The following is a 27333-nucleotide window of genomic DNA, read 5'->3' as shown; positions in this document are numbered from 1 at the left end:
TGTATGATTATTGACAGTTTCAAATAAAAGATCTTACACAAAATTCAAAATAAAAATTAATTAGTAAGTAGTTTAAGTAAAATAACCAGAAAAGTCTATAAAAATAAATTTTGGCCTTTTCAAAGGTTATGATATAAATTTTTGGCGCCAATTTAAAAATTTCTCCATCTAAAGGGATCATAATAGAAACAGAATCGAGTATTGTTGGTAAGTTAGGGAGTATAATGAGCGAAATAAAAATTATTTGCTGAAAAGTGCAATAATCCCATGTTAATTAAATGGAAAAAGTATCGTTATTTAGGCAGGATTAAACGGCATCGTAAAAATTTTTTTTTGTTTCTAAAATTTTTTTTAGGTCAAGCAGAAATAATTTTGACGGTACCCAAGTGGAAATAGCCAACTTGGTAAATAACGGACACCCTAGTATGTAAGTATGTAAACCTTTCATAATTATTGAATGGCTCCACCGATTCGATCGCGGTTGGCGCCATTCAAAAGGGCTTGTCCAAACTTAGATTTTGGATACAATTTGGATTGATTCGGACCGATAGATTTCGAAAAATCTAAAAAAAACTGAAAAAAAAAATTTTTTCAAAAGTAGTTTTTTTGGAATATCTTTCGAACGGCTCTATAGATCAACTCCAAAAACTAATCAGATCTTAAACTTGAAAAACCACGTTGATCGCCGCTAATCCGGTCAAAATCGGTTAATTCGTTCGAGAGATATTGTGCAGGAAAGAAAACCCAAAAAAGTGTTTTTTCGGAATTACTCCGAAATTTCTAGTTTGATCAATATAAACTTAAAAATTTTTCATCAAGAATTAAAAACTACGTCGAATGCCGCCAACGGCGTGAAAATCGGTTCATTCATTCAAAAGTTATTGCGGTTTGAAAACTCAAAAAATAGTGTTTTATCAACCTTCTATCAAACTTTTGAGCTTGAAAAGTTATCTTTTTGAGCTCGAAGAGCTTAAAACAACATATAAATTGTATTTTTGAGCTCGAAGAGCTCAAAAACGTCGTAAATGCAATTTTAAGCGCCCAGGTATGGAATTAGCGGGAAGTTGCAGGAATGGCCTTCAGGGTCAACCGTTTTCCTAATTTTTTTAATGAATAAACAACAAGTGAACGGAACTTCTCCAAAAGTTGGTATGTCGCTGACAAACATGATAAATTGAAAACGACTCATCTAAAATACAAAAACCAAAATTATTTACCTTCTAATATAAGTAGTTATTGCATCAGATACAGAGATTAATATTTGTAGATAAAAAACAAAATGGCGAAAATAAAAAAAAAAATTGAAAAATGAGGCTTTTTTCGCAGTTTTTGGTCTAAAAAAAATCGTAAAATGCAATAGCTATACTATGTAGGATATGTGATATAAATCTAATTAAGATCGGGTCAGTAATTCCGGAGATATCATGTAAGTCAACCAGAAAAACATAGTTCTGAGATAAATGCGTTTAAAGATTTTCTAATTAAAAAATAAAAACTCTTACCTAAAGTCAATCAGCGATGCCAGCACCATACAAAATCTCTTCAGCCTTTTTAAAAATTTGATTTTCTTTCACTCGAAAATCCACATAAACATCGTAAAATAATTTAGTTACAGTGATCCGATCACTTACGAATCCTAACACAATACTTGTAGATGATCCCTTAAAATAAAAAATTTTTAATAATACTCAGAGTAATTGCTGACCTTTAAGGACAGTATCAATATAAAATATAAAGAATTATTAAACTTTTAATAATGATAGCAATCTTCCAAAACGGCAAATACAACCAAAACCATCAATCAACTTTTTTAAGCCTTCAATTTTTACCAGTAAACATCCGAGCGATATAAAAGTAATGATTCGGTTAAATCTAGTGTAAACATTTTTAGGTCTTAATAACTAATAATAAATTTAAGAAGGATGGTTTTCTTGGGTACTTTTTCTCTGGCAAAATATCAACTAAAAGTGTACTAGATTTCGATCATAGCTCCGAGCTTTTGTCGATATCTTCCAAGGTGCCCTTTCTTCTTTTATCTACATTTCGTCCGTAGCTTTCTCTTCTTATTATATATCTATGATATTACTCCAAGATCAGAGAGCTAAGAATAAAAGAGAGGTAATAAAAAGAGGTCTACTGAGCGCTAATAAAAAAAGAAATAAAATGACAGCTCAGTAGTGTACTATTATATACACCACACGTCTTGTCTGTCTTAACATACTTTTATCTACTGGAGTAACTAAAGTTATACGGAGTTTGCTACAACAATCATACTATAATTACAAAAAATTTTTATTAATTTAATTTAATGGCTTTCGTTAAAATTCTAAAATATTTTCATTAAATTCAATTAATTTTTGTGAAATTAAATTTTTTTACAATTCCAAATATTTTTCTAAATTATTATTTAATTGATGAATTTTTTTAAAAATTATTGATTTGTAAGAAAATTTTTTTAATGTTAATTTTTCAATTTTTTAATTTTTTTTTTTTCAAAATAAATAAAATGTTCAGATATAAAGTAAAATAATTTTTTATGACTCGACATATTTTTCATTCTTGTGGTTGAGTATTAGCTCTGTTTATTTATTTATTTATATATTAAGTTGAAAAGCTTCAGTTAAATGTACGTGAAAACTGTAAAGTGTTGATCAGAAATGAAGGCTGCTTCGGAATAGTTAAACTATATCTACATATATCTTTTGGTGTGTCTGTCTGTGTGTTTGATGCTTTAGATGTCTGTATGAAAGTATACAAGTCACCACTTGTCAATTCATCGTTCAAGGGCCGCCCGATTTACTCAGCCACTTGACTCAACTTGTTCATCGAAGCTTCAAAGAGACCTGAAATTTTTTCCAGTAGAAGAGTAAACGAGGTCTTCGGTCTGGCTTTATCGCTCCTGTAAATATACCAAGGACTGAAAGGACGAGGGTATCCAGTTTTCGCTTTTATATTCTAATATACACAGTACTATGCTAATATATTGCTCGAAGATAATTTGTTCATAACTAACTTAAAAAGTTCTTACCAAATGAAAAAAAATTACAGAACAATAAGTATCAAAAAAATTTTTTTAAATCCCCGTCATTCGTTAAAAAATAAACCGAAAAACGACTATTTTTTTAGGTTTTCAGTCTAGTTTTTGAAAAAAAAAAAAATACTTGAAGCTTTTTTTTATTTTTTATCTTAATTATTCGAAAAAAAAAATTAATTTTTTCGATGATTACTATTTTCAATTTTTGTTTTTGTTTTTTTTTTTTTCGAATTTAGAAGTTCTCTTCGGACTCACAAAAATTTAAAAAATGGTGTTATGGAAAAAAAAAGTTAAAAAAAAATAGAAATCGGAAAAACACCACTCCAAAAAAATTTGAGGTTTTGCAGAAAATGCCAAAGTTTCAAATGATAAAAAAAAAAAAATTCAAAAATGATAGTCATCGAGAAATTTTGGATTTTTTTCGAAAATCTAAAAAATAATGATTAAGATAGGTTCGAATAATTTTTTTGTATTTTTTTTTCGAAAAGTACATTTAAAAACAAAAATTTTGGAAAAAAAAAACGTATCAGTAAGTTAAATTTTGAAAGAGTGATAGCTATTCGAAAAAAAAAAACAAAAAAATTTGAAAAAATTCTGAAAACCGTTTTTTATAGGCTAGAAAAGGATAGAAAAGTTCCAGCCAAATCGAAAGGGGTCAGAATAAAAAGTGGTAGATTTGGCGTGGAATGCCCCATATGAATCATTGGAAAGGCACAAATTCAGGTCAAGACCTATTCAATGATACTAGGGTAAAAGACCCCATTAGTCGCGGGGATCCCATTACTGACACTTTCTTTGATTTTGGTACTTATTCAATTAATGAAATCCTTAATTTCTATTATGAATATATTTTTTCTAATCTTTAAGACCTTTAGATCAAAAAAATTTTTAATTTCTATTCCAAGTAGAACATTTTTTCATTGAAAGAAAAAGTGCCACTAATAGGGCTTAGAGGTGCCACTAATGGGGTCTTTTACCTTAAATTTAATTTATAAAACTCATTTTATCATATAAATACATTAGAGACATAATTTTTCTTACCCTCTTAATTATATAGATAATTAATAAGATAAATAAATAAATAAGTACTCGAATAAATTTGAAATTGTACATAAAGACGATTTTTATTTACTTTTCTTTTAAATACTTCTTGGACATCGATACTTTAGTGTGTTTTTAGTTACTTGTTTTGTATTAAAGTATTAATTTAAATTATACATAATTAAAATCCATCATTCATATCAGTTTATTTATCAACTTATTTATTATTAAACTTTACTCTCGATTGTAAGCATTTATTATAAATCAATAAAATTCAATAAATGCACACAATAGGCCCTATATTTCTTTTCATTATCTTCATCATCATCATCATCATATTTATTATTAATATTAATAATTAATACTAATATTATAATTATTATTTTCACTTTGATTTAAATTACTTAAGAGAGTTGATTAAAATGTATTAATAAACTCTTAACTTAAGAGCTCAAATAGCCTTGCTCGACTATTAATAATTTGATTAATAAAACACATACCCCAAGCGATAATAAATTATTTAATTCAATAGTAATTGTAATCACTAAATAATTATAATTATAGATTATTAATTATTAATTATCAATTATATTTATAAAAATTAATTTCCTCTCATACATTTTATTAAATTTATTATTGTTATTAAAACTTGGCTTATCCAGTGGACATTTTAATGACGAAAATAACGTTTATGACGTTTGATCGATTGATATTTTATTGTTAAACGTTTATTAGTTTACCAAATATAAATAAAAAAAAATTACTCTGTTTTTATTAAACTTTGATATTAAATGTAAAATATCATTCCAATGGAAAATAACTAAAGTGTAATTTAGCTGGATTGCGATTAAAGAAATGCCACGGAAATAGACTTTACTCAGCACTCCATCATCAATAAGAATAAATAAATTGCATTACTATTTATAATAAATATACTTATACTCATATTTATTTATAAAGATCTCTCATTAAATTCCTTTGTTATTTTTTACTAAAAATGTTTTTATTAATAATAATAAAAAGGATTCAAATTTAAAAACTCACTAAGTATTTTATTATAAACTTCTGACAAAACTCAACTTTATCTTTATTAGAAGACATTAATTAATTGCGCTATTGATTTACTCGTATTCTATTTGTATGCAGATAAATGGTTTGAAAATACACGAAATTTTTAAATAAAATTAACGATGGAGTTTAAAGTATTTACCTATTCTTCACTCCAAATACTTTCATCTTTAATTACTTGCCTGTATTATACCCTTAACTTTAAATACAAACTTATATATAATTATAATTATATAATAATATCAATGACAATAAAATATTGGCTTTAGCTACAGTATATACATTTTTATAAAGTATTAATTAATAAATAAAAATGGCCGAATTTTTTTTTTTTTATAAATTGACGATAAATTTTGTGCATTTGAATTGACAAATAATAATAATAATTAAAATTCATATAATGCTAAATAATAAATATAAAATTATAAAAAGCCATTAATACTTTGTACAATAATTATTATTTACTGTAGCATAATTATTTGTACAATTGAAAAAAATATATTTGTTAAAATCTGAGATCAAGCGTCAGTAAACGTTGAGTTAAGCAATCAAATAAATTGCTGATTTATATAAATATAAATAATTTATTAATAAACTAATTAAATTTATTATTAAATAAATTATGTATATATTCAAGTAAATACTGTATTTATTTTTAACTTAAATTATTAAAAAACTTTCATTCGTGCAATATTTAATAATAATCATTCACATATCAATACAATTAAATATCTTCTGTTAATAAATATCAATCAATAATTAATCTTTCATCAACATTCCATCCAATTCTCAATTAATTCTATTTATAATTAGTCATTTATTTCGTTAATAATTAATCAGTTAATCAGGATGATTTGTTTTGCTTTTTTTTTTATTTTATTTTTTTAATTTATCGAGTAGGCTCATTATTGATCACTTGAATGAATTCATGGTAAAAAAAACCGGTTCATTTTGTTTTATTATTATTAAGTAATGATTCAATTAATAATTATAGTTATTGTGGTAATTATTTATTATTTATTGTAGGTCCCTGGTAATTAATAATTTATTGGGGTTATATGTGAAAAGAAGAGGCCAATGATGTGATAAAACTGCCAGAACATTGTTAGGCATTGATATTTAGTTATTATAATTATAAAAATCCACTTGCGCAAAAAATAAATTCCTTTCATCATTAATTTAAACTTTAATTTTATTGTGAAATTTCATCTTCGATACGAATATATTTATCACAAATTTGTCTTAGAAGATATTATTTTCATAATATTAATTAGCAAAATTTAATGTTTTTTTACACAAACTAGATTTGAATTTTTAAATTTAATTAATAAGATATGAGTTTATTTTTATTTTTATTTCAACTTCAACTTTGTCATTTTTTTTTTTTTTTTTTTTTTGTAAAGATCCAAAAAATTCATCACTTACAAGACTCAACCTTCAAGACCAATTTACGATGAAATTTTAATCGGAGTCAAAAATAGAATTTCCGGATAAAATTCAACTTCAAATTTATAAAGAAAGAAATTTTTTTGCTCGGGAATTAATAACGAAGATAGAAATTTGTTTTTTTTTCTTTATAAGATTCATGAGAATTACAACGAGACAATAGTCAATAAACTTAGACAATAGATGCTTCAAGTACACAGTGAGGAAAAAATAAGTCAACGATCGCTCATCATTTTTTCATTTGCATCGAATTTGTTTAATTATAAAACTTCAAACGCGACACACATTATCACTTAATATTTTTTTTCATTTTTTCAAATTTTTTTCTATTACACTGTTACATGTTATATTATGTATGTACGAATGTATAAAACCTCGATACTACTAAATTGGAACAATTACAAATCACTGAGTATTCATCAAGTACTCAATGGTATTCTTAGAAATATTACATTACAATTTTTGTATTTTTTTTTTTTTTTTGTATTTTAGTATAAATTTAACACTGATCAAGCTTCCAAGCGTCTATGCAAATCCTCGAAGACGTAATATTTAACTTTTGCATTTGATTATTCATATAACTATCAGATGTTAATTTTTAGTAATTCATTAACACAAAATTAAAATTTTTTCAACCAAAAATTTAATATCAATATTAATCACTAAGATTATGATTAAAAAAAAATTAACTAAATATATTTACAGATTCACAGAAAAAAATATAAACAAATATATATTAATTACAATTAAAATTTGCAAAAAATTTTGTTCCTACAAAAAAAAACATATGTTTAACATCTGATAATTGAAACAAAAAAATTAGATTAAAAAAATAATCTTACACAAAAAGCATGACATAATATTAAACATCCGTCTTCAAAGCAACAAAAAAAATTTCTCGAGCATCACGCGATAAATATTCCCACAAAAACTTAAACAAAAAATATTTTTAAATTCTAGTCAAAAATTTAACTCTAGCTCCAAAATTCGTTAAAAAATTTCTTCACTCATTAAATTCTTCATCTTGAGTTTTATCCTTTTTAATATTTTTATTTTCATCATTGTCTTCATAACAATAATAATAATAATCATCACCATCATCATCATTGTTAATCTTTATTTTATTTCAAGGACAATAAATTGCCTAAACACATTTGCATTGTTACGATACTTGGAGGCAGTTATTGTGCGTCATTATTTAAAGACCAGCATTACTATAAAAAAATTTTTTTTAATCTCAAATGTGGTCAGACATCAAATCACCAAAAAGGGCAATTGACTATTCATTTTCACAATACCAATTTGTATAAATGGCACATATAGTGACAACTATTGTCCACATTTGCTTGACCGAGGCATTTTGTCAGACTAAGTACTCGAATTATTATTATTATTATTATTATTATTATTATTATTATTATTATTATCATTTATTATTTTGTTTAATAATAACCTTGACCACTTTCAATGTCAAACCATCGACAGCTAATCACTTTAGTCTACTTTATTATTTTATTTTTTAATTTATTATTTCGGGACAAACGTTCTATGCCTGAGCCTGTTTTTTTTTTCTTTATTTACAAGAATTTCAGATGCACTGACATGTTTCTTTTTTTGCTATGGATTGTCCATAAAATTGGTTTATGAGTAAAAAGTACTCTTGGTTTGGTTTACTTAATCACTCAATCATTATAATTATTAATTATCAATTATAATTATTAATATCATTATTAAAATTATAAAACGATTTACATTAATATTAAAATCGTTTTATTTACTTAATCGTCATTTATAATTATCATTTTTCTTAATTAGACGGAATGGTATAAGCAAATAGATTATATATCACCGCCGTGCATCGATATCTACTTCTATTAAAAATAAGATACGATTGGCATGGCACAACCTAAAACATGTCTTTTTATTATTTTTATGAAATAACTTTACTATTGATTTAATTTACAAATTTTACCTTTTGTTTTTATTTCTATTATTTATCAACTTTAATGCTGATGTAAGCATTTTTTTTTATTTTAATTTTTTTGATATAAATAAATTGCGAAAAAAAAATTTGAAAGACGCTAAAAAATTATTCGCAACTTACATCCTAAAAATGATTAGTATTTGAAATGAATTAATAAAACCGTCAATATATATAATATTTCTAAAATACATGCATACTTATATGACACCATGATTGACTCGTTGTTATAACTCGACCGATGATAATATATTTAAAAATTTTTTGACGCTTCAAATTATGACCGATTTTTTAACCCAGTACAATTGGACTAGTGCAAATTTATTTGCTTTGTATATTTTAATGATTATTATTAGTATTAGTATTATTATTATTAAAAGAGGAATAAAACCTCTGTGATTTAAAAATGTACTTTTTTCATTAATATAGATCCTAATTTGTTGTATATTGATAGTGATAGTCCATTACTAGACCATGACGATAGCTTCTTTGTCACAGAAAAGAAAGGGATACTGATCGATCATCGTTTGAACAACGTCCTCCAAATAAGGTCTCATGGCTTCAAATCTACCCAAGTCGTTAAATTCTATTGGCAATAACGTCGGCCACCAACAAATTGCCAAATTTTTACTATCCATGCTATTTAACTTACAGTTCTCAGCCACCCTGTAAACATTTTGTTTAATTAATATAATTAATATAACAGTTAAAAACAACAATAAAAAAATATAAAATAAATAATAATTACTTTACGAAATGTTGAAATATAAATTTCAAAACATCAAAATTAACTGGGTTTAATTGGTTAAGCATTGATCGTAAGGCGAGTAATCTACAGCTAGGATCTTCCATATTCATACCCGTTGCAGACATTGGCTTACTTGTACCCCTTGCACCTAAAAAAAAAAAAAAAAAAAAAAAATCATTTTTATTATTTGATTCTTTAGAAATTTGTAAATTTTTTTATAACCCATGCAAAAAAAAATTCTGATTCAGAATGAATTTAAGATTGAAATTCATATTTTGACATGAATATGAATTAGTTTTGAGATCAATCCAAATTTGAAATTGATTTGTAAATAGAAATTAGCACGTCTGTAGAACTTTCGATCCTGCTTCAGAATTTTAATAAAGACTTAAAAATATTTAGGATTAATTTTATATATAAAATATTCTTAAGTATTTATTAAAATTCTGAAGTAGGATCGAAAGTTCCACAGATGTGCTAATTTCTATCTACAAATCAATTTCAGATTTTGATTGATCTCAAAACTAATTCATAATTGTGTTAAGGTACACGGAAAGAACAAGATGACACTGGATATAATTCTAGATTATACTCAGTGATATCTGTGGTGAAAAAAATTTCAGATAGTAGCTAGCAAAATCTAGATTATACTGCGTGGTATCTGGATTACACTCATTGTAATCTGGATTATACTCATTGTAATCTGGATTATACTATCTGAAATTTTTTTTCGCTCAGTATAATCTGGGATGATATCCAGTGTCATCATGTTCTTTCCGTGTAGTACTACCGTTACCACAAGAGTCAAATCCCGAAACCTAACTTTATTTGATTAACGTAGTAGATTTCCCTATACTAAATTACGTTGGAAAAAGAGAGACAGAGATAAATTCTGAATTTTTTTTTTTAATAAATATTCTTATATTCTCGGAAACCATAGTGATTGTTATTAAATATATTCTAGATGTTATTTTCTCTCGTTGTCTTAATTTTTATAAGAATATGAACGTCCAGTTTTGTGAAATAAAATAAAGTCTGTGATTCTCCATAAGGATCAATGGTAAAAGCAAAAATATGTAAATATTAATATCTTTTTTTCAGACTTGTCAGGCTTCCAAAAATTTTACTATTTAATTATGATATTATAAAGTACCAATAAGGTAAAAGCCCCAATTATTGACGGGGGTCTAAATATTGACACCCTAAATTATTTTTAAATATATTAAATTATCTGTAATAAGAATAACGATCAAATAAATTTTTATTAAATTCTAATTAATTAAAAAATTGAAAAAAATCACATTCAGTTCAAAATATTAAATATTAATTAAAAAATAAAGTTAGCACCAGTTCATCAAATCAGCTTACGAGCGTCTATTTTCTTAACAACTTTGGTTAGAAAAGCATTTTTTTAACTGCCGAGTTTAAATTAATTTTTTCATGTAATTATATGATCTATTTTTTTTTTTAATTAACAATATATGAAATATTTATAAAATTAAATAATCGAAATTAATTGTATGCTTTATGATATTTAAATAATGGGAGTCAATAACTAGTTCATAATTTTTATGGTGAATCCCATATTGACAGCCAGTCGACAGCGCTATGACGCCTTTTTTTTTAAGTATAAAATACGTTATATACGCGATTATATTCAAGGCTTTTAACTGTCAAATAACTCGGCGTGTTTTAGTGTTAAATAAGTTTTTAAATAAATATATTTTTCATAATAATTATTCATTCATAGAAATTATTATTAACTTTAATAATATTGATTACTTTGTATCGTTTTTGATAAATAACAATATAACCAAATGATTCGACGCATGTGCAGTAGGGGCGTCAATAATTGGGGTTACGGTATGTCAATAATTAGATCAATCAGTTTTTTAACCCGTCAATAATTGGTGTATCCAGATCATATATTTAATTATTTAAAATTAATTAGTAAATATCACTGATTATCATTTTAAAAAAAGAAATTGATTAGTTAAAACATTACTGAAGACATTACCACAAACAAAATTCATCGATATTTATATTTGATTGCTTAAAAAAAATGAAATCATAACTTTGTCTCTTATAGCGTCAATAATTGGAGCTTTTACCTTATGCCAAATTTCATTCAATTCTGAACGTCAATTCTAAAACCGGTAGTACTACCTTAAAATATGAATTTCAATCTTAAATTCATTTTGAATTAGAATTTTTCTTTGCACGGGAACTAAAATAATACATACCAGAGATATTTTCTAATTCAATCATACGTTCCTTGTCAATAAGTGGTGGTAATCGCTTTGAAAAGAAGTCCTTGAGTGCTGTTGCAACTGCGTTTACCGGAATGTCCAATAGATGTATATCAACATTACCATCTGAAACAATAGAATTGGGATTACATTAATTAATTTATTTATTTTACAATGTTCAACTTCAACTTTGTAACAAGATTATACATAATCTTTGATGACATAGAGGGATTTACTAAACTAAATACTTTTAAACTAAACATCTAAAGGTTTATTATTCGACTTCCTATTGTACAGTTCATGAATTTAATCTTTGGAATTAATTGTGTCGAAAAATAATAAAATTTGTTTCTCTAAAACCCTTTTACTCTATTCAACTATTGTTTCAGGTAAAACTTACAAAAGCAAAATCAATTATAAGGAAAAAATAGTATAAGCGCATGAAGGTTTTAACATTTAGTTATAATAACTAAAACTATACGCAAAGGTTATGGTTAATTATTCCTACTTTCGGTAAAACGCCGCATAAACTTCAAAGGTCTCAGTTCATTTAATAATAAAAAGTAAATTATAATTATTAATTACATACTTTCACTGTGAACTATAGAGAAAGGTCTTTTGTAATTTTCTATATCGAGTAATAATTTAGTTTCATTTACAATTCTAAATATATTATGCCATAAAATAAGTAAAAATCAATACTGAGAAATTTTTATACAGTTAAAAAACAATGCATCACTTGAAAGTAAGCGTTATATCTTGCAAATTATTCTATGTATTATTTTTAGATTTTTTGCTGTCATTATTGCACTTCGCGGTTATGAACAAAAACAGTTGTAATTTAGTCAATCGTAAAACGTTGCCAAACTTTATTTCAAAACAAAATACGGAAGTGAATTTAATAAAACACCGCAAGGTTCTACCTACAAACTTTAATATCTTTTTTATCTATCCAGTGGCCTACTTTTTTTATGGTATCATCAAATGAATTTTCCATTAGTTTTAGATATGAATTATTCGATTGAAATTTTATTTACATTTCTTTTTAGAATTTTTTATATGATTTTTTAATTCTTAATGTTTATTAGGTAGACTTCGTAGAAATCTATCTATTGCATTGGTCCATGTCAGAATTCACTTAAAATTCGGTCATAACACCACCTAAGTAGTCGAGTAAAGCTCAAAAATGGCATTGGCTTCAAAGTTTATATATGTAATATAACCCGGCTTGTGGACACGATAGCTCCTACAATTCTTGATGAATCTTAATGAAACTTGGTACATTTATTCCTTGTATGAATACCTTGAATAAGTTCGAAGATGAGCAAAATCGATTGATTAGTTCAGAAATAGCAGCCATATAAAATTATCAAAATAGTAAAAATTGAATTATCAGTCACTTTATCAGTAAATAATTTTTGATTACAAAGAGACAACTAATTTCTGAAAAATTCACATGAAAACTTATGAAATTATTTTTAATTTGATCTATAAACCATTTATTTTACAATAATTTTTAGCTATTTTATTTGGGTTAAGAGTCATAGTGAACCAATTTTAGGTAGATGTGTGTTATAATTGACTTATGGTTGTGATACCACCGAAAGTTCTAAACGCATTACAATGAAACTTGTTATACTTATTTCTTGGACTAATATTTCAAATTAATTCAAAGATGAGGATAATCGGTCGATTAGTTCAGAAATGGTAACCATTTAAAAATAAAAAATTGTGAAAATTGCATTTTTGGTCACTTCATCAGTGAATAACTTTTGATTAAAAAGAGATAACTTATTTTAATCTAAATATCTAAATTGTAAACTTAATTTTCAGTTAAATCATTAAAATCATTAAAATCAAAATTATGAATGTTGCAAACTATTAGCAATAATTTACATTCAAATTGTTTCTTACAAAAATAGTATTTAAGCAATATTACTTTTACTCTAATTTTATAATGTTTAAGTATATATAAGTTTTAGTAATCCTGTTAAAACTAAAAAATTAAAAAATTTAAATATGAATTGTATTCACATAATGTATATTTTTTCTTTTGTCTTTTAGCCAGTGAAGACTTTGGCATAAATCAATCAATTCAATTCAATTCAATTCAAATTATTTTTCAAAAATGTAGATTGAAGCTTATGAAATTGCCTTTAATTTGACCGATAAAAATTTACTCCAAAAGTTATTGGAAAAACATAAAGATAATTAATTTCTGAGAAATCTACCTTTCATCTCGATTGAGACCGAATGGCGTTTTTTATATTATAAAATTTAACGTTTTAAATTTAAAATATAAAAATAAAAAAATTACCTTCTTCGAATTTCTGGAAAAGTAACTCAACATGAGCCCGATTTCCAGGAACCCTGTAAATTCCCTCAGAATCCAGTCCCTCTTCTTCAATAAACCGCACGCACTTTTCCAAAAATAAGGGTATCCGGTTTGTTTCACTCTGTGCGAAATCTTCAATGAGTGACAATTGACTTTGACCCGTTAAAGAGGCACCTGCGCCCCCAGTACCACCAGGTCCTTTGGTTTGTTTAATCTTCTCCTGCTTCTTTTTCTCGCGCTCTCGCTCTTTTTCTGCATGTTTTTTGAGTTTCTCCTCTTTCTGCCTTCGCTTTTCCAACTTCTCGTCCTCCTTAGCCTTTTGCTTGTCCTTCTTGCGCGTCAGCTTGTCACAGTCCTTACCCTTCGTTAATATTCCAAACTGTAATTTTAATCACATTTAACACTCTCATTTTACGCTCTAACTTTACGCATTAATTATCCTACAAAGATACCAAAATATTAAAATACTTACACTAGGTGAATTTATTTCCCGAGGTGAAGAGACGTCCAGACTGGATTCATCATCTGCAATAAAATTGATAATTATTAGGATTATTTTTAAACATAATTAATTCATGCAAAGATGCAATTTACAAGGGAACAAAAATAATAATAATATTAATAGTAATAACAATAAAGTATTAATATTAAAATAATAAAAATTGAATTTTTTTGTCACTAGTGACTACAATTCAATTGAATTTTTATTTTAATTTTATTTTGGGACTCACAGGACACACTGAACATATCCTGAGTCACATGTTTTAGGTTGAAGGGATGCTGCAGCGTAGCCGCTGAATTTCCAAATCTCTTTCTCACACTAACCGCACCGGCATGTTTATTTGGTTTTAATCTTGATCTTGTACCGTGCTCTGGTTCACTTGACTCAGAACTATCTGGTGTTTCACTTGATACTATTGAATATATAATAATAATAATAATAGATTGACTATACTATCTTGGGTAACTTTATGTCATTCAAGTAACACATAGATAGTCATAGGTATTTACATTAATATATAACATTTATACTCTGTTATATACACAGTAATAGTATATATTATTATATATCATATATTATGTATGCATTATGTTATTTAATATAATACAAGAGGTAGCTAATTATCTTACCACGTTCAGTTGGATCAATACGCCAATTCTTGTCGTCCTTGGTGAAATTGATACCAATGCTACCGTCTCCACTGACCATACTAGCTAGAGAAGGTACTTTTGGAGTTGCTACTGGTATTGCGGTACGTTTCTTACGTGTCCGCTTGTAACTCGAGGGTTTTTTATTCGTCTTGCTGAGAGCGTCCGCCCGCTGACGCTCCAGTGAACTCCACTCCGAGTCGGAATCGCTGTATGCTGTTGACAAACAAATAAATATTTAGTATATTTGCATAATAAAATTATATTGCATCTAGATTTATAAAAAATTGCTGGATAATTCATCTTTAAAGAATTAATATCAGAAATAATGAGCTTTCAGATAAAATTACTACATAAATTTTTATTTTTATTTTCATTTTTTTTTTTTAATGTTTAAAGCTCGTTATTTCAGTTTCAATTTTTTACGTCATCTATTGGGAAAAGGATAAAAAAATGTCAGCTGTGAAAATTCATACAAAGGTTGTGGAACGCCTAAATTATTTAAAATCTATAATTCAAAACTTTAAAATATATCATATTGAATAGTGAGATTGGAAAATAGACTGAAGTAATATTGAAAAATTTTCATATGACGATCAAAAATAAAATGAGATAACAGCCTTTTTAGTAACTGTAAAACTAAAATCGATGGACGAATTATCAACAATTTTATCTATTGATTAACTTTTCAAATAAAAGAAACTTACAAGGTTGACCTTTTTCACGTCTATGCCGTAATTTAGATTTATTATTCGAAATAGAATCCTGCACAAGAGCGTACGCATACTCTCCCTCGTAAGCCGGATAAAGATTAGTCACAACGTCTTTGGGATGAGCGTACTCAAGATCTACAAGTTCCGGAGTAGCTAGCGGCGCATGGCCCATCATTTTCGAACCATGCTCCATTTTTTCTCCAACACTCATACGTGCTATCGCATCCGTCACGTTAGAAAAGTCTTTTAAATTTATTTTACCCGGTTGTTTTAACGTTTGGCTGTTGCCTTTCGGTCGTGACTTTGTCTGCGAGATGTTTCTACGGCCTGTAGTAAATGCTCGGTGCGAGTACGTGTTTGATACTCCATCGTGATGCATATTGAATGTATCTTTCACCCATCCTATTCAAAAATAAATAAATTACCATTTAAATAAATTAAAAGTTCAAGTTTACATAAAATATAAGTATTTCTTTTTATATTATTTAACAGATAAATAATTAAACAAACCTGTTAACTTATTAGCAAAGTCCCCGCCTTTGAGTAACTCACGTTCTCTTTCTTCCCGATGAAAATCAACTTGACTGTAAATATCACTGTCATCGCTAGGTGTGGCCCGATGATCATTAAATTGTTCATTCAATACTGTATCTCCGAGTTCACCATCAGGCGTCAATTGCTCGTACGACTCCGATCCACTTCTGAAAGTTACAGACATACTGCTTTTCATTAGATTTTTAGATTACAATAAATCAGTTATTTTTAATAATTACTAATAAGGTAAAGTACCCAGTAGTTGAACAGGTTTCAAAGTAAAACTTACTTGACCCTACTTTTAATATATAAAGATGTAATTATTAGTTCAATTATTAGTTCAAATTAGTGATTTTCATGAAAATATTGAACGCTAAAATCTAATATAAAAATTATAGTTTATGTCTTTGCAAAAAATATATGTTATTGATGATATACCGTTTTTTTTTACTGATTGTTCGGTTTACGATTTATTACTTTTTTCATGAAAAAAATAGCATTTATCGGCGATTCTCGACATGTCAACTTTTAAGTTAATAAAAATATAATTGTTTTGATTTATAATTGAAAAAACTTACAGAAATCAATTACTGTATCATTTAATAATTATAATATGCGCACATTACTCATAATAAATTTAGGGATTTTGTATTATAACACAATTGAAAAATCTGTTCAAGTACTGGTCCCATTTTTATAAGTGTTCAAGTACTGAGTACTTTACCTTACTAAATCTAAGCTCATTATTTTTTTTAAATAAATAAATTTAACCCTCAAAAGTTCAAAATTAGAACAAAGTGTATCTTTCAAGGGTTAAAAAAGCAATAAAAAATTCATTTTATCAAGCTTAAATAAATTAAAATTTTAATTAAAACTATCTTCAATAAATAAATAAAATTATTTGTAGATGCCTTACCCATCGTCTGGAGTCTGAAGATGATAACTCTCATGCCTTGGTGGTGGCATCGGATGTAATGCCGAGTATTCCAAAGTACCTTCACCACTGTCATTTAAATTACTGGGTTCTTCCATATTAAAAGCTTGCTCGATTTCGGGTTTTTTCTCCCAAACTTCCTTGAAGAATGGCGTGTAAAATGCCGCTGTAAATAATTGATTAATTTATTTATTCATAATTAATATATTTTTAATTAAAAAAAAATTTTTATTTTAACAAATACAATAGAATATAATTAGTTATTACTTTTTTGTTGACAACTAGAAGCTGAAGTCATGAAATGCGCTTGAAGTCGGTCTGCGGTTGCGTTTCCTTCAGTGATAAGCATATGAGATAGATCATTACTGAAGAAAGCGTTTGCACCGCCGGTGTCCGTTACTGCCATTATTTGAATTGGTAGATTTGGGATGTTCATTGAAAATGCACTGTTATAGACATACAACAAAAATTATTAATTTTTTAATCAGTCTAATTAATTAATAAAATTTAATTTTTAGTATCATTAATTTTAAACTTGACAAAAGTTGGTGAAACATTGTGATTAATTTTGATACGAAAAATTAAATAAAAAATAAATAAAATAAAATATACTTGAGAGTTGCTAAAGAAGCTTTTCTTTTAGTTGAGTAAACTAAAATAAAGCCATGAACTAATTCATCACGAAATGCATTAGCACCGTGAAAGCTCGATATAATAACTTCAACACGTCGCTTAGAGTCGCCGAGAAATGTTTCAAGAACAATTGACTTTTCACCGCTTAAAAAACAACACTGATGGCTTAATAGAGGACCCAGAACATTTTCCACTGAGTAAGGATCACCGCAAAACATACACATTATTATTCTGTGTAAAAGAGAAACAAAAACATTACGGTCAATATATTAATGTATGAATATTAATTACTAATTAATCACATTGATAATGATAATGATAATGATAGTTGATAATTGACCTGATATCGGGTTCCAGGCATTCAATAACACTTTGGTAAATATTTAAAAAACCAGCACGATGATTAATCGACTGTATGAGCTGCTGAAGGGCCTCTTTGACTAATGAGTGAGGAAAGCGCTTATCTGGCTCCAAATCTTCGACACAGACGTCGATGAACGGACACTGTAAACTGTCAGATAAATTTTGTCCCTCCTCCCGTAGTCTCATTGCCTCCATTTCGTCAATAGTTATGTCAGGTACGAACATTATTACTATTGGTAATCCCTGAAATGGCAATCGATCTTCCTGCTCCAAATTTGAAAGCAATGTTTTTTCCAACGACAACCGTATGTATTCAAATGAGTCTTCATTTGCGTAGATACAGAATGAACCTACAATGAATAATTGTTTGTCATTGTAATATCAAACTTTTTTTTCTATTCACTATAAACAGTTTTCTAACTCTGATAAAAAAAAAGCACTATTCGGCGAGGCCTAATATGGATAGGTATCTACCATATTAATCAGATAGAGATTTATTTAACGATTATAGAATAATTGATAATAAAGATGAAAATACGTTTATTAAAAATTTCTCAAATTAAAGATAATTGTATAAATTTGACGATTAATTGAATAGATTTTAACTATCTCACATGGCTGAAAAATTGTAAGAAGATAAAACCTAAAAACATGTTTATTAATTAATTTTTAAAAATTTTTCAAGTCACAAAATAAATTGAAAAAATCATCAAAAGTGGACAAATGATAGCTTAAATTAAAGATAATTAAGTGAATTTTGAGATAAAATTAATAAATTTGAACTATATTTTACAGTAAAAATATTATTTCGATACAACTGAGAATATTAAAAATTTTTTGAAAATGAAAAAAATTTTTTAACACCCACAACTCCGAAACTAATTTTGTTCATCTACGCGAACTTGATCTCGGTATTAATTCATGGAAGAAGCCCACAAAATTTCAAAGTTTCATGGGGCGTTATATCATATGTATAATAAACTTTTGAACCAATGCTATTTTTCGGCATAACTTGACAAAATAAAATATATTATAACAAAATTTCCTTTAAATTCTAAAATGAGACCGGCTACAATAGTTACATTTATAAATAAATCTACCTAAAAAAAAAATATCGTTATGAAATAAAACACCCTAATGTAATTTTGATGTTATTGTTGTTGTTTCTATAAAATTACATAATGACATTGCTCTTAAATTAATATACAAGCATAAATTAATGACTCACCATGTGGCATAAAATCCGACGTTGTAAATGAATTGTGCGGTAATCCAACGTCACCGTCAATAACTCGATAACCGAGTGTATATAACTGACAATCAATTTCCACTTCATCGTCATCTGTTTGCATTTTTATTTCCTGAGCGAATTCACTTCCAAGTCCATTGCTACCTAGTATTACTAAATTTAATTGATTATTTTCGGATGTTAATTGCCATTGACTGCTGTGATTCCATGATGACGGTCTATAAATAAATGATTCATTAAATTAATAACTAATAGTTTCCTCTAAGACACTATTTATTATTATTAAACATTCAATTAATATAAACTAGTTGAATTTCACTTAAATTCTATTTTAAATGAAAATTTAATTGATTTAAAAGTTTAATAAGTCTTTAATAGAATTTCAATAAAGTTTAATATCTAGATAATCTTTCACTAAAAAAAAGATTCAACTATTTAATAATTCAATCGATTACTTTTAAATATTTTATTTTGCCGAGTTTAAATTTCAGTTTATTCGTAGAAAAATATATGATTAATATTAGATATCTTAATAATATAGTACGAGATTTAAACAGTGCTATGTATTATTAATTAAAAAAAAAAAATTAGTTAATATTTTTCGATAATAATGAAAAAAATAATGTCTATGTCAATAATATACCTGTGAGCCTTAGTGCCAAGTATTCTTTCAATAAGAGCATCCATACAGTTGGGAAATGCCGGACAATGTTCTCTAATTGGACAATGAACGAAACCAAGATGTTGGAAAAGCATCAATTTTCTATCCTGATCAAGTCTATCCAATGTCTTGTACCTTTTGAAATAATAATGAAAACATAATTAGTATAGTTTATAAAATAATAATGATTAAATATTACAAGGTACAGTTAAATAATTATCAAAAAAATAACTAGAATAATACTATGGAATTACCTAAAGTCATCTATTAAAGCGTCTGTTATTTCCTTAATATCATCTTGCGTAATAGTGCCAGACGGAGCTATGCTTTTAAAGTGATAAAACAAGTCCGCGTGCTCGAGTAAAAGTTCCTGGTAAATATGAAATATTTGATAAATATAAACAATAAACAATAAAAAAATATATAAATATAAATATTTTTATACTTGAAAATTATGTTTAGCTCTCTCAATTATTTCTTTCTGATGTTGCTCGTAAATTTCTTGACAATCATGATGAGAAAGTGCTTCAAAACATTCGCGACCCATGAATAGTACTCGTACTTCTGACAAATGTTTTCCAGGCGTTACGTACCCAGTTTCCTCTAGCAATTGTTTAAATTGCTTTTTCCATCTGATAAAAAAATATTATGTATACAAATATAAATATATACATAAATACCAGATATTACAACTTTCAAATCATTTTTTACTTCAATGCTTTACAATTTATAATTTCGTAAAAATAAATTATAATATCAAATTAGTTTCCTAAGCATGCTATTAGTGAGACAAATGATTAATTAAATTTAAGCAATTAATTAACTAACAAATTACCTCTTTGGAAGTCTGCTCAAAGAAACGCCACCCAAAATAAAGCATAAGCATTATTATATTACATTTTTAATTACTATAATTATAATTTATTATAAATGGATAACTATTCATTTGATGAAATAATTAGCAATTAAAAAATCATAATTACTCTAAACGTCTTTGTTCCTGTTGCAAAGCGTTGATGTGATTTTTAAAGACTGTCTCAGCTTCCGGTGTCTCAAGAACTTCATATGGAATTTTTGAGGTATTATTTTCACCAAAGTCGTAATCGATCCACGATATGTCTTCAGGACATTCGTAGAAGTGTTGATGAAAATCTGGATGTTCTTTTATAAATTGTTGTACTGTTGACCATTCTCTATTAAATTAAAAAATTATTTACTTCAATAAAATTATCAATATATTAATAAATTTTATACTTTAAAGTTATTTTATAATTTATAGTAATTTTTATTGCTAAATAAATTTGGGAAATGGAATTTTATCGCTTGAAGTTTTTATAATAAACTATTAATTTGAAATGAATTTTTTTATTGCTACTAAAAAATTAACTGACACAGCAATTACGAGACTCTGCTAACTACTCCAGTTTTCCGATAAAATTTATTGTAAGCAATGACATGACATTTTTAATTTATTTTAAATATTTATAGATTTTTCGAGTAAAATTATCGAAAAAATAGATAGTAATAAAACTTACTCATTAATAAGACTGGAAATGTCAGGACAAATTTCATGAAGAATATCTGGCAACATATCTAAATACCCTTGTATTTTTTTGGCTATTTGTTCATCCTTCAACTTTTTAATATGTCGCCTGAATAGCCTCTGCGTAGCGTCGATACCAAACAATTCAACAAAGTTATTAAACTCTTTGTGCTGAGCAAGTTTTTTCGAAGCTTGTGACCATAGTGCGCGGTAATCCGTAACATGTATACGAATTAATCTTTGCAAGGATTCTGTTGAAGCATCTAATAGCTCTTTTCTTAATCTAGCGGCTTCACTAAAAGGTATTATCTTACTCCTAACTTTAGTTTTATCAATAATTTGTGCCAGGACTAGAAATGCAGCATCAATATTTATGTTCTCGTGAGATGATGTTTCGACAACAGAAATAGAACTCTTGTACTCTTTGCGTGATATTAATTTTTCAGCCTCCTTTACGTACTGTTCATTAGCGTCGTCGTTTTTGGTAGTCACTAATACAATTGGTTTTTTAGTTTTTATCAAATTATTCAGAATATTCGATACTATTTCTATTTGTTTTTCTATTGAACGATTCGGTACCACGCTAACGTCAAATACACATAAAAAACCATCGATATTTAATTTACCATCAGGCAATACTTTTTGTTCGTACTCTTTCTCTATTCCTAATTGATTCTTACAAATGTACATTAATTTTTCAGCGCTGGTTATTTTAGTAGCAGCGCATCGCTTGGCATACGGCTCCATTTTCCCGCCTTTGAATGGTTGAAATGATGCATCGTCTATGAATTCTGATTGTTCTATTACTTGAAATTGATACTCTGTTCCATCTTCAGCAACTTTTGTCACTTCTCCCCAGTATAAAAAGTGATCATTATTTACAACACGACCACTGAAATCCGACTGAAAAAAAAATAATCATTTATTTAATAAATATATACATTATTCAAACCCTTAAGATACCATTAATATAACTATAAAAACTATATAAGAAGTATAATTCCGGCTAAAAAAATTAATCGATCTCTTTTAGTGCTATAGTCTGTTTTTGATGGGCAATTCCGATTTATAGCACTTTACGCAAAGCCTTTTTTATAGGCGGATTCAGAAAGTTAAATTTAATAGTGGTGAAAAAATCGAGGGATATAGTTTTTGTTTCATTTTTCATCGTTAGTATCAACCATAAACACTAAAGCACATTAAAAATAATCGAAATAGCTTCTGAGGAGCTCAAAATGCCGATATTACAGAGAATTGAATTTGCAAAGGTTGAAATGAAATAAACAATATTGAATTTTAATTTTTAAATACTTTCTGAACAAACTTTAAAAATAACTATAGAATATAAAAAAAAATTATTTTATTTTTATTTCCAGTAAAAATATTTTAAAATTAATGATTGTAAGGTATTTTTAGATTGTTTTCTTTATTTGGAAAGAAAATAAAGTCATCTGCACTAGTATTAGAAAAAAAAATAATAAAAATTAAAAAATAACATTTAGAGAGAATTCAAAGTCAATGCTGTGTATGATTGCAGCCATAAATTAATTTTTTTTTATTTTGAAAAATGTGCAGAGGTTCATTTAAAATTACAAAAAAATCTAAAAAACTTAAGAATTATTTTAAGTGATTTCAAAACTAATTCCGAACTACATAAAAACGTATAATTAAACATTTATTTTAATTAATTTTTAAGTCATGATAAAATATTGACACAAGTGTATAGTACTCTAGTATACTTTATCGTAATTAACAATCAAATATAACATAACATGAAAGTATTAACGTTAAAAATAAATGAAGAAGAGTTTAAACATAAATTAAAACGCCAATAAAACAATAATGACTAGACATTTTAAATTAATTTGTCCATCAATTACCTTTTGTTGAAATACCTTTTTCTATAAAATATCGATGTAGCTAATTACAGTTTGGTGATATTGAATGAATCGTGAAATTGACAAAGGAGTAATGAATTATTTCAATAAGTTATTATTATACTATTGAGTATAACCAAGTACATTACATTGTTTGATAATACAATACATGAGCCATGCTATATCACACGATTAATCAAGTAATTCATCAGAAAACGATATAATCTATTTTAAACTAAAATTTATATTGATTAAAGATTTATTTATTTTTCATTTCAATTAGTCAAGATATTTACATGATGGACATTGAATTCATCGTCATATTGAAAAAAAAATCAGCCAATATTCTACCAACTTACAAAATAAAAAATAAACAATTCTACTCAAAAATTATGCTAAAAAAATTAATAAATTAATGTGGAATAAATGTGATTATTAATTACCTGTGATAAGACAGAAATATGATCAACACTATAGTCATCGCTAAGTGATCTCATAAATCGATTGCAAAGACATGACTTCCCAACTCCAACTTGTCCTTTGTCTTTTTCAGTACCAGACAAACCAACGACCGCAATGTTAATACACTTAACATTATCACTTTTACGTGCCATGTTAAAACTCATTTGTTGTTATAACTATAATAATTGTTATAATAATTTTTTTCAGCTTAATTTAATTAGCTAGCTGTTTATAATTAGCAAAATTATTATCACTCGCCACTGGATTTCAATGTTAACTCTCTTAGACACAATATGGCCAGCACATCCCAACAATTATTGTTAACTCTCAAGTCTCTGCAGCTTTAACTATCTTTGGTCGTTGTATTGCAATCTTTATATAAAATTTAAAAAAGTCCCTTTTGGCAACATTTTTGCCATTTTATGTTTCTAAAATCACTACTCTAATAGTAATATTACTATTATTAATTTTATTATTTAATATTATTATTGTTATTATGGTAGTTATTAATTTTATGATTAATATTATTGTACCTCATTTTAATTAGATGTCATCACTTAATCCACTCATTAATTCTTGTTCGTAACATCACATTGATATATTTTAAAAAAATTCGTTGCATTTGTTATTATTATCAATTTTTTATTATATTATTTCTATTATTTAGTTAAATAATTAATTAATCACTATTAAAGAGCACGATTACACGCTTAATAATTATTTAATTTCAAATAATGAGCAATGTGATTTTGAGAATGGCACTGTGTTAATTTACCTGAAATAAAATAATTAAATATTGAAGTAAAAAAATTCTCATGTATGTTCATATGTACACAACATATGTTTAATGGAAAATTTTAATTAAAAAATTCCATGCATTTATATTCTACAGCTATTATCATTATACTTTAATATTAAATTATGTTAGTGTTGATTTTGTGGTCGTTATAGCATCTTTTTATTCTTTTATTGTCAAGGAAAAATAGTTTAGATCTAAAGAAATGAATTACATGTTCTACTTAGACTTTTATAGAGAATATAATGCTTTTAAATTAGATCAGATGACTAACAATTGCGCTCCAAAACTCATAGTTTGAATTTATATGGATCAATAATTTTTTAAACGTTCATGCAGTGCTTGTGAGTCGAATAAATAAAAAAACTGTCTACATACTTCATTTAAAGTTTAAATTTAAAAAATACATTAATTTTTTAACTTATTTAAAATATTAATTTTATTTTTTATTCAACCATAAACTTCATGCATGAACATACTGAAATTTTCTCTCCAATTTCATCAAATCTAATTTATTTTTTCCAGACTAAGAAAGTTATAGTGTATAATTAATTTAATACATGCGTTATTTTAATAATAAAGTAATTAATTAAGATAATTTGAACTGCAGAGGTAAATAATTTATTCAATTAGTTTAATGTTTTTGTATTATAATTAGTAATTACACTATAGTAATAGATAAAAAAAAAATATTAAAATTAAAATATTGGTTTTTATTATGAATTAAAAATATTTTTATCAACAATGGTTAATTAATGAAAGAGTTTCAAGTGAAAATTTATAATGGAATATTTTAATTCCAAACTAATTTAAATAATTTTGATCCAATGCATAAATATAACGGAGCGATAGTTAATTTTTTTATTAAATTTAAACAGAGGGATAAATAATTTAATTTATCAAAAATTTAACCAATTGTTATTTTGAATTATTAAATTAAAAGCGTAGGTTTTGATGAAAGAAAAATAAACAAATTAGTTGTTTGTGTGATTCATAGAAATTTGAATAAAATGAAACGCAATAAACATTTTTAATCCAAATAAAACTCTATTTTTAAAATAACACGGCTAAATTTATTTTTTAGTCACTTTATGTAATAAATGAAAGTAACTGATGGATTGGAAATAATTGATTTTAAAAAAATTGAGCGTCTACAATAATAAAAAACAAAGAAATGAGTAAATTTTTATAATTAAAACTCAAACAATAAAATTCATTGAAACGTAAATTAATAACAATAGAGTGTAAAAGTGTAATAAAACAGTATTTGACATTTAAAAACCAATATTTCAATAAAAATTTCACGGTCACAATGAAATACTATCGATATTCAATGGCAAATAAAATGAAAATAACTAAAAATAAAGCGCCTTGTCAAGTTATAATTACTGATCACGATCACAATGACATTTTTTTATTATAAAATTTAAATATCGCATGTATTAAAAATCTATCGATTACTCGGTACACCCAATTTTAAAAACACAAACTCGGCAATATTTTCAAAAATAATTCTTGTTAATAAAAATAAAAAAATTAAAAAAGTTAATCGAGAAAACCGCTCTTTACATATTCAATTATTTAAGCCGAATAAAAGGAAGCGTAATTACAATTTACAATTTACTGATAGCATTTGCATACTCAAATGTGGCTCTAAAACAATATCCTGAAAAAAAAAAAAAAAAACTATTAAAATGACAGGCATGGATAGATCAATATGCTTTTGTACACAACCGTGAAATGTTTCAATATACTAATTAATAAAATTTTTTTTTTTTGATAAAAAAAAAAATAATTCTAAATTTCAACTAAGTGCTTCGAAGTATCAAGGATTTTTAACGGGTGGTTATTGTTAATAAACAATTGAGTCAAAGCTGAAAATAAAATAATAAAGTTCTAAGAGAAAAGTTCGATATTGCAATACACTGACCTGTCTGGCACGCCAACCGGCCGTTTTCTTGTTAATTTTTATTTTAAATCCACAATTACCTTATTATTACACTTATTTACCAAAAAATAATATTTGTTTAATAAGTCTATAAAACAACAGAACTTCTACTGATGATAATGTGTTACTGTTTAAGTAATTAATAGTTGGATTTATTGTAAATAATATCACGTCAAATGTGTAGATTATTAGTGGTACTGAGCGGAGCCATCTTGCTCTGCTGGGTGGGCTCTCACTATCAGAGCACACCACACTGTGAACTGGGATTTATGTTTTCCTCTCGGTTAGTATAGTACTTCCAGCATTTACTCCATTAATGCCTCCAGTGGAAGTGGGACAGATTTATTCAAAAAACTGAAACAGAATATTATTAAAAATAATTATCTCACTCTGCTCCTCTCGCTTCTCGCTCATACTTATCAACGCTCCGAACATTTTGTTATTATTTTATTATTCAATTTAAATTTTGTCTATTTTATTATTCATGCCGTTATTATTTGCTTTTTTAATAATCAAATGTATGTAAATCATTTTATTTACATGACTGGTTAATAATGATAATAATGATG

At 26.4% G+C, this 27333-nt stretch overlaps 1 protein-coding gene across 5 annotated transcripts; it reads right to left on the bottom strand.

Moving 5' to 3' along the window:
* Positions 1-8637: 8637 nt before the first annotated feature.
* LOC123275533 (rho GTPase-activating protein 190) lies at positions 8638-27163 on the bottom strand. 5 transcript variants are annotated; one of them, XM_044743695.1, is made up of 23 exons: positions 26747-27159; positions 24554-24795; positions 24002-24462; positions 21674-22584; positions 21122-21331; positions 20974-20985; positions 20584-20770; positions 20393-20508; positions 20121-20273; positions 19457-19695; positions 18206-18578; positions 17845-18096; positions 17500-17678; positions 17215-17398; positions 16275-16483; positions 15759-16166; positions 15034-15267; positions 14634-14816; positions 14375-14427; positions 13885-14281; positions 11562-11693; positions 9319-9466; positions 8638-9236 (listed from the first exon to the last, which is right to left on the bottom strand). In XM_044743695.1, the coding sequence occupies exons 3-23, from the start codon at positions 24182-24184 to the stop codon at positions 9038-9040; spliced, it is 4962 nt and encodes a 1653-aa protein (XP_044599630.1). In that variant the 5' UTR covers positions 24185-24462; positions 24554-24795; positions 26747-27159; the 3' UTR covers positions 8638-9037. The 5 variants fall into 5 exon arrangements, with proteins under 5 accessions (XP_044599630.1, XP_044599632.1, XP_044599634.1 ...); XM_044743697.1 differs by having other exon boundaries at positions 16275-16465; positions 24002-24795; XM_044743699.1 differs by having other exon boundaries at positions 16026-16166; positions 24002-24795; positions 26747-27156.
* Between the last annotated feature and the right edge of the window lie 170 nt (positions 27164-27333).

Source organism: Cotesia glomerata, linkage group LG2 (assembly GCF_020080835.1).
Source record: "Cotesia glomerata isolate CgM1 linkage group LG2, MPM_Cglom_v2.3, whole genome shotgun sequence".
In the NCBI taxonomy this organism is placed as follows: domain Eukaryota; kingdom Metazoa; phylum Arthropoda; class Insecta; order Hymenoptera; family Braconidae; genus Cotesia; species Cotesia glomerata.
Note: the sequence above shows the minus strand (reverse complement) of the source record. Positions and strands in the feature narration are given on the sequence as shown.